The sequence below is a fragment of the Plecotus auritus genome, assembly GCF_963455305.1.
Source record: "Plecotus auritus genome assembly, chromosome: 1".
Taxonomy (NCBI): domain Eukaryota; kingdom Metazoa; phylum Chordata; class Mammalia; order Chiroptera; family Vespertilionidae; genus Plecotus; species Plecotus auritus.
This window is the reverse complement of record NC_137770.1, coordinates 9,221,522-9,233,557: the sequence shown is the minus strand read 5'-3', so window position 1 is coordinate 9,233,557 and position 12,036 is coordinate 9,221,522. Positions and strand designations below refer to the sequence as shown.

The 12,036-nt window shown below is 52.4% G+C and overlaps 1 protein-coding gene across 4 annotated transcripts in view; it reads right to left on the bottom strand.

Moving 5' to 3' along the window:
* EML1 (EMAP like 1) overlaps positions 1–12,036 on the bottom strand; it is a 163,384-nt gene that overhangs the window by 66,046 nt on the left and 85,302 nt on the right. For all 4 annotated transcript variants that reach the window (XM_080664369.1, XM_080664371.1, XM_080664370.1 and 1 more), the window contains exon 2: positions 2,651–2,833. In XM_080664369.1, the coding sequence (XP_080520495.1) occupies positions 2,651–2,833 (183 nt within the window). The remainder of the gene's footprint in view (positions 1–2,650; positions 2,834–12,036) is intronic.

Genomic DNA, 12,036 nt, shown 5'->3' with positions numbered 1-12,036 from the left:
ACGGGACAGCGCAGGCCACAGCTCACCCTGCACTTGCTCTGAGCGCTGGATGCTGATGGCGGCCCAGCCACCATCCCTGCCGCTGCGAACAGCACGGCGATGTGCACAGGGCCCTCAGCTTTGACCACTAACCTTGGGGTGGAGTGGGGAGGGGGGGTCACTGAATATTTAAAAGTTAGACTGCCCTGTGTCCAGTCTAGTTCAGGCCTGTATGAGGACGGCCAGCCAGTGTAACGTGAAATAATGTGGCCTTTTAGAAGCCAAAGGAGGTTTGTCTAAACCCATCTTCTCTAAAAGATTCCCAACCAAACCAGGGCTACGAGTGCCAGCTTTCCGGGCAGAGGGGCACGTGTGGGCCAACGCGGGCCCTTGGAAGCAGCAGCACCCGGCGCCGGTGAGGGACACCCCCTCCCCTGCTCCAGTGTCCTGCGTGGAGGGAGCAGCAGGGGAGCAGGGAGAACCAGGCCCCCCTCAGGGCTCCTCCCTGCACTGACCTCTATGTCTTTCTCCATTTCTTGACCAGACCTTCTGGCTGTTCCGCTTTGGTTTACGTTCACTTGTAGAAAGGATGGTACGAGAAACATCAGCTATAACCATGAAAAAAGTGATTTCTCCTAGGAGTTTTATAAAAATCAGACTTCACTTTTTTATTTTCTATTTTAAATCCTCACTGGAGGATATTTTTCCCATTGATTTTTAGAGCGAGTGGGCAGGAGGGCGGGAGGGAGGAAGGGAGAGAGGGGGATATAACCTATAACCCAGGTATGTGCCCTTGACCGGGAATCAAACCTGAGATCCTTTGGGTGCGGGCAGGCACTCCAACTGCTGAACCCCACCAGCCAGGGCGAACTTCACTGTGATCAATCAAGAAAAGGTAACTCCTGGACAGCCTTCTCTTATGATCACCCCCCTCCCCCAATTTTCTAAAAATAAAGACACTGCAGAAGTTTTACATGAAGCAACTACCTCGAATGTACCCTTTAGGATACAGTAGTCATCAGAATTATTTTTGGAAAGCTGAGTAGGTCAAGAAGACCTAAAATAACCCGGTTTCTATTTAAAACGCCCAATTGCTTTGCCACTGGGAAGGAGAGAAAGATTACTTAAAAGAATTATTCGAAATGTAGACGTTGCCAGCGTGCGTCTCTCACAGGACCTGGCGGTGATGACCCAAAGGACAGGGAAATAGACTTCCTTCCACAGAAACGTGAACAGAGCCAAGTCCTCGAGGAACAGCTCGCACCTGCGGGAGACAGGGCCCCTCCTGACTCCAGGAAAACGGGGGAACTGTGAGTCACCTGTCAAGTCCAAATGAAATAAGGAAGTCCATTTTAAAGGGACATTACAGCCTGGCCGGCGTGGTTCAGTGGTTGGGCATCTCTGTCTATGAACCAGGAGGTTAGGGTTCGATTCCCGGTCAGGGCACATGCCCAGTGTAGGGTGCTCAGGCGGCAGTCGATCAATGATTCTCTCTCATCATTGATGTTTCTCTCTCTCTCTCTCTCCCTTCCTCTCTGAAGTCAATTAAAAAAAAAAAAAAAAAGAAAATAAAGGGACACTACAGGCCACAATCTCAAATGTTCTAACCGAAGGAATTCCGCAGACAAGAGGAATTTAATTCCGCTCCCGAGGGGTGGCCACGAGGAAAAGTCATTCTGGCCAAAGGTGAGCCACGCGTATGGGCTGGAAGCAGACGGCAGGGCACCAACTAGCCGGACAGAAGCTGTCAAGAGGCAATTCCCAAAATTTCAAAAAGAAGGTCCCTACCAAGTGACTTCAACAAAAATGCTGCTTTGGCCGAAACCGGTTTGGCTCAGTGGATAGAGCGTCGGCCTGCGGACTGAAGGGTCCCGGGTTCGATTCCGGTCAGGGGCATGTGCCTTGGTTGCGGGCACATCCTCAGTGGGGGGTGTGCAGGAGGCAGCTGATCGATGTTTCTCTCTCATCGATGTTTCTAGCTCTCTATCCCTCTCCCTTCCTCTCTGTAAAAAATCAATAAAATATATTTTTAAAAAAAAAATGCTGCTTTCTCATGTTTTGTCTCCAGTGCCCCGGGGAAATGAAACAAGTGTTTCAATCTGCCAGAAGCCCAAGGGGCACAGGAGCCTGGGGGAGGCTGCGCCCACGGAGAGCGGAGAAGGGGATTCAAAGGAAAGGGGGTGCCCAGAAGGAGCTCACTAGCCAGTGTGTGTGTGTGTGTGCGCGCACGTGCGTGTGTGTGTGCGTGCACGTGTGTGCGTGTCTGAGGGGACGAGGATGAACTTCAGGGCTCTGAGCTCCCCAGGGAGGGCCTAGCTCCAGGCTCAGGTGTAAGGTGAGCACTGAGAAGGGGCGGGGAGTTAGCAAACGCCTCCCAAGGGCACCCACGGGAGGGCGGGGTATTTTTTGCAACCGAGCTCTACTCCAGAGAATCTGGATGAACAGCTGTCCTCATCCCTCGGCCCACCGAGCATTTACTGGTCACCGACAGCTGTCCCCCTCTGGGCCGCATGTCACCGGCATCAAGGAAAGCACTGCCTGCTCCGCGTGGTGACTGTCCACGCTGAGGCTGTGCGTGTGGGTTCCCTGTCAGCATCACAGCAGTGCATCGGCCGGGCAGGGGCACCCAGGAGACCGGCCCTCGCGCCCTCCTGGTGACGCGACCACCCACCTTTGGTAGGTCCTTTCCTGCTGAGCACGGCCTGCTGCTCCTCCGTGATGTTCAGCCGCCGCACCACGTCGGCCAGAGCCGACTTCAGCAGCTGGATGTCGTCCTCCTGCATCTGGACCCGCTGCTCCAGGGAGGCGATGCGGTCCGTCACCTCCATGCTACTTGCCGCGGAGGCGCTGTCATCTGAACCCAAGGAAAGGAGCAAGTGAGTCTCACGTGCACCCCGGGGAAGCCAGCCCAGCACGCGCCCAGCCGTCGCCGTGACGAAGCAATTAAACCCCAAGGTGACGGCCTTCCTGCAGAATCACGCGGAGCCTTTCATACAAAGGCTACACTTCTTCTTTTTTTAAAATATATTTTACTGATTTTTTACAGAGAGGAAGGGAGAAGGATAGAAAGTTAGAAACATCGATGAGAGAGAACCATCATCGATCAGCTGCCTCCTGCACACCTCCCACTGGGGATGTGCCCGCAACCAAGGTACATGCCCTTGACCGGAATCGAACCTGGGACCCTTCAGTCTGCAGGCCGACGCTCTATCCACTGAGCCAAACCGGTCAGGGCAGGGCTACACTTCTTTCTACTACAGTCTTCCTCCGCCGTGGGAGTGCTCCTCATTGTTTATTTATTATTTTTTAATCCTCACCTGAGGATATGTTTCTATTGATTTTCGGAGAGCTAGGAAAGGAGAAACATCGATGTGAGAGAGAAACATCGGTTATCTCCCATATGTGCCCCAACGAGGAATCGAACCTGCAGCCTTTGGTGTACGGGATTGATGCTCCAACCAACCGAGCCACCAGCCAGGGCAGTGCTTCTCATGTTCTGAACTGTTTTCATTGCTGCTATGTTTTCCTAGAGGCAGGCCGCCTTATCTCGTCCATGATATCCGAGAACCTCGGAGGTAGCGGGGTGCGGGAACCTGTCTATTTCAGCTCCCCACACATGGCCGAATCCAGCGCACCGTCTTCCAGCTGTTGCTCCAACAGGTAGGTCAGATAGTCACGAGGCCACACCATCCACCGGGCAAGACGTTTAGGGACTGGCTACGCTGCCCAAGCAGCATGAGGCGTCAGTCTGTGCGGTGTGCGTGCCCGTAGCGCCAGGTAACCACATTTTCTTGTAGGGAATCGCTGATTCCCATATTCCCACTCCTCCGCAAGGTGCGCCGGGTCTGCGTGATCGTCCCTGCCTCTCGGACCCCCGTTGATGCCCTTCTCCCCTTGGGCACCACGCTGCGGTCGTGCTGACCTCCCTCCCACCGGAGGGCTTCTGTATCTGCTGTTGCCTTTGCTTAACACATTTCTCCACCAGCTTTTCCCATAACCCAAGTCCTCAATCTTTACGTCTCCACTCAAGTGGGAGCCCTTCCGAGAACCTTTTAAACAGCCTTACTAACGCTGCCACCTGGCAATACTTCAACCTTATGTCTTTCTTCAGAGCTTCACTACAAACTCTGACTGCTCACGTGCCTGCTTATTGTCGACGTCTCCTAGCTAACACCTGCACGTCACAGAGTCGCTCTGCTTCCAGGTACGACAGACCCTGTTGGACAGCACCCCCTGCAGAAAGCAAGTATTAAGCCTGGAAACACACACGACAGCTTCTTGAAGGTTCTAGAAGTGGGCCCAGCAGCACAGACACTCTGACGGGGCTTTACGCGTGCTTGGCGGAGGCAGATGGACAACGATGCCCTTTTCTGTGGTGTTCAGCCAGAGCCAAGGGCACACGATGGGGGAGGGTACGTGTGGAAAACCCGTCACAGTTTTATCCCTAAGGAAACCCAAAGTTAACTCCAAAGACGGTGAACACCGAAGAGAGTGGGGAAATCCCAGGAAGGAAAAAGCCAGAGAGGGGATCCCCAAACTGTCTATTCACATACAGGGTCCCACGGACTCAACCATCCAGCTCACTGACTACAAAAGCTCCGGCTGGGCCTGGAGCTGCAGCCTAGAAACAGAGCTCGCAGTTCAAGTCCAACGAGAAAGGTCCCCACTGGGACACAGGAAACAGTGCTCATTAGAGAGAGCAGACACCAGCACGTCCGCCACTGAACATTCATCACGCCCAGGCGCAATCCAAGGACACTCAGGACATCGAAGAATCAAGACACGGAACACATTCTCAAGAGAAGAGAAAATAAGCTGAGCACCAATCCGAAATGAACAAAACGCTGGCGCTAACAGAGAACCCTTGGCTATCCACTTCCTTCAAGAGCTAACAGGCCTATGAATATATGTCAGCAGCCAAGAGGAAGATGCCAATGAAACCCACAGAGAGATGTCACCACACACCTGCTGGAATGGTTCAAATACAAAATGCTGACAAAACCAAAGGCAGCGAGGCTATCGGGCAGAGGGGGCTCTGCTACATGGCTGGTGGCCACACATGATGGCCTGGCCACCCTGGAGGACGGCTGTGCCGTTTCTTAGAAAGCTAAACATACTCTTACCATGGGACCTAGAATCCCCAGGCACTGACTCGAGAGAAACGAACGCTCGCATTATAGTGGCTCCGAGCAAACTTGGTAAAGATGGGAAGCAATGCAGGCGTGCTCCACCTGGTGAACGGACCGACGTGGCACACCCACACCGTGGAGTACTGCACAGGGACAGAAAGGGTGATCGATGGATACAGGCAACAATCTGGACGGCTCTCACAGCATGATGCTGAGGCAAGGAAGCCAGTCTCCAAAGGTTACACACTGTATAATCCATGTATGGGATTTCCACAAGACAGAGCTCTAGGGAAGAACAGATCAGTGGGTGCCAAGGGCTGGGGGAGGGGCTCAGCACAAGGGAGATGGGGAGAGTATAGAAAAGCTCTGTGTCCTGATGGTGGTGGCAGTTACATGCATCAAGACTGTGTTAAAATACATAGAATTATCTCACAATGGGAATTCTGTTGAATGTTAAGCTAAAAAATAAAATAACTTTTTGAAGCTCTGGTAGGGTAACTCAGTTGGTAAGCGTGTTGTCAGGATATGCCAAGGTGGCAGATTAGATCTCCAGTCAGGGCACATACAAGAAGCAACCAAGGAATGCATAAATAGGGGAATAATAAATCAATCTCTCTCTCTCTCTCTCTCCCCCCCCCTTCCTCCCTCCTCCTCTTTCCTCCTCCTTCCCTCCCTCCCTTCCATTCTCTTTAAAAATCAGTGGAGCCCAGCCGGCCTGGCTCAGTGGTGGAGCACTGATCTATGGGCGAGGAGGTCATGGTGGGATTCCAAGTCTGGGCCCATGCCTGGTTATAGGCTCAGTCCTCAGTAGGGGGCGTGCAGGAGGCAGCTGATCAATGATTCTCTCTCATCATTGATGTTTTCATCTCTCTCCCTCTTCCTTCCTCTCTGAAATCAATACAAATATATATATATATACATATACATACATATATACATATATATACACACACATACATATACATACATATACATACATACATACATATATATATACACATATACATATACATACATATATATATATATATATATATATATACACACACACACACACACACACACACACACACACACATAAAAGAACTTTTCGAGAGTCCAAGCAACAGCAGGTCTACCTACTGGCTTCGTCAACCAGGGGATACTTTTGCTTGTTGAGGTTGGTTGCTATTATACCATCTCAGCAAAGGGCTGTTTTAATGAAAACTGAGCCCCTGTGGCTCATTTGAGAGAGGCCGTCCTTAAGTTCTATAGCACATCTCGTGGATGGACAGGTCCTGTGGGATTTCCCCACTTGTCCTTGGGCCAGCGTGGGAAAACAGGCAAGTCCCCCTTCATCACGTCAAGAGCGAGGGGGGTGAGGAGGACCAAAGGGCATGTTACATCTGTCTTCCCTCTGAGGAGCTGAACAGCTGGATGAAACCCTCCAACGTGTGAGCAAAAGACGGGAGGGCAAGTCTGTGTGACAGCTGCCACGGGGGATCCTGGGCCACCGCACGCCTCGCCAGGAAGGCCGTGGCCGCAGGAAGAAGGCAGGGAGGGTCCTCTTGAGCTAAGCCCGCCTTGGAGAGGACTTGCAGGAGAGGCAAATACTGTGGTCACTCTTAGCACGGACTCTGGGTTCAAGTCACCTGGTTCAAATCCGCCCACTACTTGCCAGCCGTGTGGCGGAGGGCACAGTATTCCATCCCCACGTGCCTCAGTTTCCCCGTTTGTAAAACAGGGACAACAGTCATCGAATGTTGTAAGAGGAAATGAGTTACTATATGTAGAGCACTGAGGCTATCCTTTTGCAGGTAGTAAGTGCTTTATAAATGTGAGCTATGATTAAGCGATTGTCGTCATTACTGCTGATAAAAATTACCGAAGTGAATTCAAGTTGAACATTTCCTGGAACATTCCTATATGCTGTCTAAACACCGACATGCAAAATAGTGCTGAAAAATTAATTGGAAATCGGTGCTTTATTAGTAGGAGGTGTTTTCCATGTCATAAAAAGAATCTGGTCACAGAATCCTACACGTTCCTGTCCTCTCCTGGGGTTGAGCAGACGCGGCCGGAGCGGGCGGCGCTGACGAGGAATGCATGGCAGCCTCTATCGCGCAACCTTGTGTTTTCAAAACCATCACAACAACGTAGCCAGCACGGGAGGCCTGCTCTGAGCTCTAAAAACTTAGGGTGCAAAGAGCATCCGGGTGGCCACAGTCTGGCCTGCAGACGGCTTTACTAAAACTGCACGCACCGGACTCTGCTTTCATTCTGTTGTGAAATTTATATAAAAAAAGGTCTCATTTTAAAATTTTACCAAAAAAAACCCACACAAAACAAAATAAAAAACAACCCGCACCCCAAACCCAACAAACAAAACCCGAACCACCTGAACACACCTGCCTTCCAATACAGGTGACTATAAACCGAACGTCAGCCCCGCTAAGAGAACCTCCATTTATGGGGCTGGCTGAGCTTTTCCCTAAGACACGACCCGGCGCTTTCCCAACGCCGCCGCCGCCGCCGCCGCCGCCGCGTGACCCTGGGAACTGACGGCTCCCGCAGGCGGTCCCTCTCCGGGCGGAGCGTGTGAGCGGCGTGGCCTTCTTCCCTTCATGTGCACAGCAAGGCCAGTGGTTCAAACGACCTTACCCTCCAGGGCAGCCGGGAAGAGGCTGACTCGCATAATGAAAACCAACCCCAAAGCCTGGTGTAACCGACACCCCCTTTCCCACCTCTGACCCGGCACAGGGTTCCACAGCACAAGACGGGGGAGTTCACCCGAGTTCCAACAAAGGAAACCTCATGGGACTGGGAATCCCACACAAAGGAAACCCTGGTTTATGTTCAAGTCATTTTCGTTCCTGTACCTCTACGGCTGATCCAAGGAGGTCATTAGGAGTTTTTACAGTAGAGTCTCCATCTTTTCCTCCAAGTTTCACATCCTTGTCAAGCATCCGAACTTCATGAGGAAGCCAAGGGGACCCACGTACACGCGTCAGGCAGTGTCCCTGCACCTCAGCATCGGGGACTATCTCAGTGATCAGGCTGTACAAACCGGTGCTATGGCAAGGGCAGGCAGGACTAAATCAGGGCAGGAACCAGGCGCTGGGTGTGAGGCCCCCAGTGTAGATGTCTCAGCGGCCACCGGCTCTGGAAGCGGCTCTGCCTCCCCCGCCAGCAGCAGACCTTCTTGGGGCTCAATGCCAGCCTCGTGGCATCTTGTCGAGGTCCAGGCTCAGCTCAGGAAACCAGTCCTCGGGAAGGCTGGTGAGCGGCGCCACCGCACTGGGCGGCCTGGGGCCTGGAGCCGGGGGAAAGCACTGACGTGGCGTCCAGATCGGGCTGGGCCGGTTCCTGGGCCTGCCGCTCATTAGCCGCGTGACCCTGGCAAGGGACTGACCTCTCCGGGAACACCCCCACCTGCTTTCTGAGGTTCCTGAGGGTAAGTGTGAATGTACATGAAACATCTGCTACAATGATGGTGGGCAGATGCTCAGCACAGGCGGCCGTGGGCGTGTGTCCAGTTCGTTGTTGTTACTATTATTGTTCATAACAGCGAAAGGCAAGCACGGACCTCCCGTGAAATCAACATCAGCAATAGTCACTGAGCACATTCTGCGAGAACTGTGCATGCTGGGCCCCGGGGAGGCCCGGACTGGAGCAGACGGAGCACCTCTGGTCGGTCCAGGAGATGTGACCGTGACCTTAGGGAGAGGACAGTTCCATATACCCCCCTCACTGGCAGCACGTGATTCGTGGGCAAAGGACGGACCAGGCCTCACATTCATGGCTCGTCTTAGACTTGGTGCTCGTGAGAACCTAGCCAAACGCCCCTTCCTTCCGAATGTAAAGTGATGTCATGGGTCCAGGGAGCACCTACATCACCTCTGGTTCCACAGCAAAAAGATGACCTTGAGGCTCTGCCCTTACCCTGGATCTGCAGGTGGCTACCGTGGCTATGACTTTTAAGTTGAATTACCATCTTACAGTAAGAAGTGGCACAAAAAGATCTTCCAGGAACCTGTCTGTTTCATTGTATTCAACAGGCAAGGGAGGTGCACTCTTTCCTCCATTCCCAAGACCGTCTCACTATCTAGAGATAAACAGCTCTTCGCCCTGCGGATCTGGTGATAGGAAGACCTGCGGCTGCCTGAGTGAGTCCCGGACATCCAAGGGGCCTATCCATTTAAAAAGGGTCACTTAGAATCTGCCCCTTCATCTTGAGATGGTCCTACTTTCTTCTCTCCCATCACTTAAAACAACAAGAGCTGCACTTTCTCCCCACTGTGTGTCTGACGCCTCGCCGCTCGGTGTCTCTCCAGGCCACACCGCACCCTCCCATCGCACAGATGACTCACGCAGCAGAAAGAGACAAGCTGGGGATCAGCGGCAGGTCTCAGCTCTTCCCACGGTATCGCGTGGTCCACCCAATGACGGGCATTAATTCCAGTGGGACTTGAATGGTACTAAGTAAAATGTGCACCATTTTACCTTTTCCAAAATATTAGACAAATGTATTTAGGGGGGAAATCTTACTATAGGGTTTTAGTATCTTAGAACCAATCAGGTGAGCAGCGAGGAATGACAGCCTTTCTCTCAGTGACCTGCAGGTGGACATCTCATTACAGCTGGCTTTCCATGTGGGCACTGTTGGCGGAAAAGCCGTGTTGCACTGTCACCCCTGGACCATCTGAAACAGAGAGGCCGTGTGGGGAGGCCCTACCTCTTCTGCTGTGTCAGGGTCTGGACCGGCCCCTCGGATGTGCGGCTCTGAGCCCCTGACCTGGCTGGGGGGCTGCCGCTGCCTCTCTCCTAAGACTCCTCGTTCTCCCCTGATCGTGTGGGTCCGTCAGGAACCCCGAGCCTCGTTCGTCCCTGGGCCGGACCTGCCACATGAGCGCCAGCCCTGAGATTCATCACAGAAAATCGCAAGAACAGACCCTACCCGGCGGTCAACCTGTCTCGACAGCTACCGTTCGCGCGCCTGACTGTGAAGGGATCCTACAACAGCCCTCGCCTGGAGCAGATGCGGCCTCTGCCTGTTGATGACAGGAACATCAGCAGAGCCTCTTGAACCGGGGGGTGGGGGTTGTGAGGGGGGGAGGGGAAGTGGTATGAAGACCTTTTCTGAGTCTTCGGTTGTGAAACTGGAGACCAGGAGAAACACATACATCACCTTGAGAAGCAACACGTGACTATGCTGAATTCAGATGACGTGATGTGGTTTAAAGCTAACACTTTTTCTGTTCAATTCAATAAAGTATTATTGAGCATCCTTCTGGGCCAGACCTCGTGCCAGGCAATGCAGTGACCGTGCAACCTTCTAAACTCCAGGGCGCTCAGTCCGCCCGGGGAGAGACTGGCCCACAGAGAACCAGCCCAGAAACAGAGGAACCAATGAGAGCGATCACACAGCCCCCACCGGCCCGCTCACCAGCTCAGCAAGAAGTCTGGCTCCAGATGCAACACGAGGACCAGACAAACTCAGATCAGAACACAGGCGGAGGAGGAAGAGCCGGGTTTCAGGTGAGCTTCTGAGCTTCAACGAATGAAGCAAGAATAAGAGCAATCACAGCAAGAACAGCCTGGGCATCCTCGAGTTGAGTATTTAGGAAACTTGTTAATGGCTTTATTTTGAAATCATGTACTTTCATTTCATTTTTGCCTGACAAAGACTTCCCAAGGAAGCCTGGGAGCCTTCAAAATCTTTGGAGTGTCCTTTTTATACCACGCACACACATGTGCGCGCACACACATGAGCACATGCACACACATGCACTAACATACACGCATGCACACACGTACATACACACCTCTACCTCTGCACACGTTATCTTGCTTCTCGTTTCTGTGAGAAACCACAAGACCCAGAAAAGCAGCCCCCAGTGACGTGTGACACAACATGCTTTACAACGTGGCCTCGGCGCTGGGTTCAGTGGCACCAGGAGCCACAGGCAGGAAGGGTGCATCCAGTGTCTGGGACAGCTGGGATGACAGAGGAAAAAGACGACAGCCTTTTAGCAGCACGCCTGGCAAGTCCGGCAGGGTTGCCAAGTCCTAACCAGAGAAGGAAAGAGGGAAATTGTGGAGGTGGGGGAGGGGCGAGCAGACAGAATAATGCGCGTGAGGGTAGGACTTGAAAGAGATCTGGCCGCTGCAGTCCCCATTCTGTTTCACCGGGAGACCAACTATTGCAACATGTGCCCGTCACAGCTCTGGATAAGACGCCATCCGCTCCTAAACTGACCGAACAGAGTTATCTAAAAAGGCAGCTTTAAGAAAAGTTTGTTTGCTACATCGTTTCAAAACCTTCCAGCAAAAAGAACGCGCGCCTTGGCTGGTGCGGCTCGTTGGCTGGAGCATCATCCCAGGCCCCGAAGAGTCTTAGACTGCATTCTGATTGAGGGCACACACCGGGGTTGCAGGTTTGTTCCCCAGGCAATGGAGTGATGTTTCGCTCTCACATGGATGTTTCTTTCTCTCTATCTCTTCCTCTCGCTCTCAAATCAATAAAAATATATCCTCAGGTAAGGATTTTGAAAAAAGAATAAAATAAAAGCTATTATCTTAAATTTTTCTGTTAATTTCCATTAGTATAAAATGTTTCTGTTTGAAGTACTATGCAGTTGCATTATCACAACACTGACAGTCTTCGAGACCAGTGGTCGCCACCCGGTGGTCCGTGAGGGCCGAAAGGTTGGTGACCGCTGTTCTAGACCGAACAGTTCGGATTAGTTTCAGACAATAGTCCCTCGCATGAAAGTTTGTCCTTTGATAGCTGAGATGAAAACTCATGCCCGGCTAGTGTGGCTCAGTGGTTAAGCGTCGATCCATGAACCAGGAGGTCATGGTTCAATTCCAGGTCAGGGCACATGCCCAGGTTGCGGGCTCGATCCCCAGTAGGGAGCATGCAGGAGGCAGCCAATCCATGATTCTC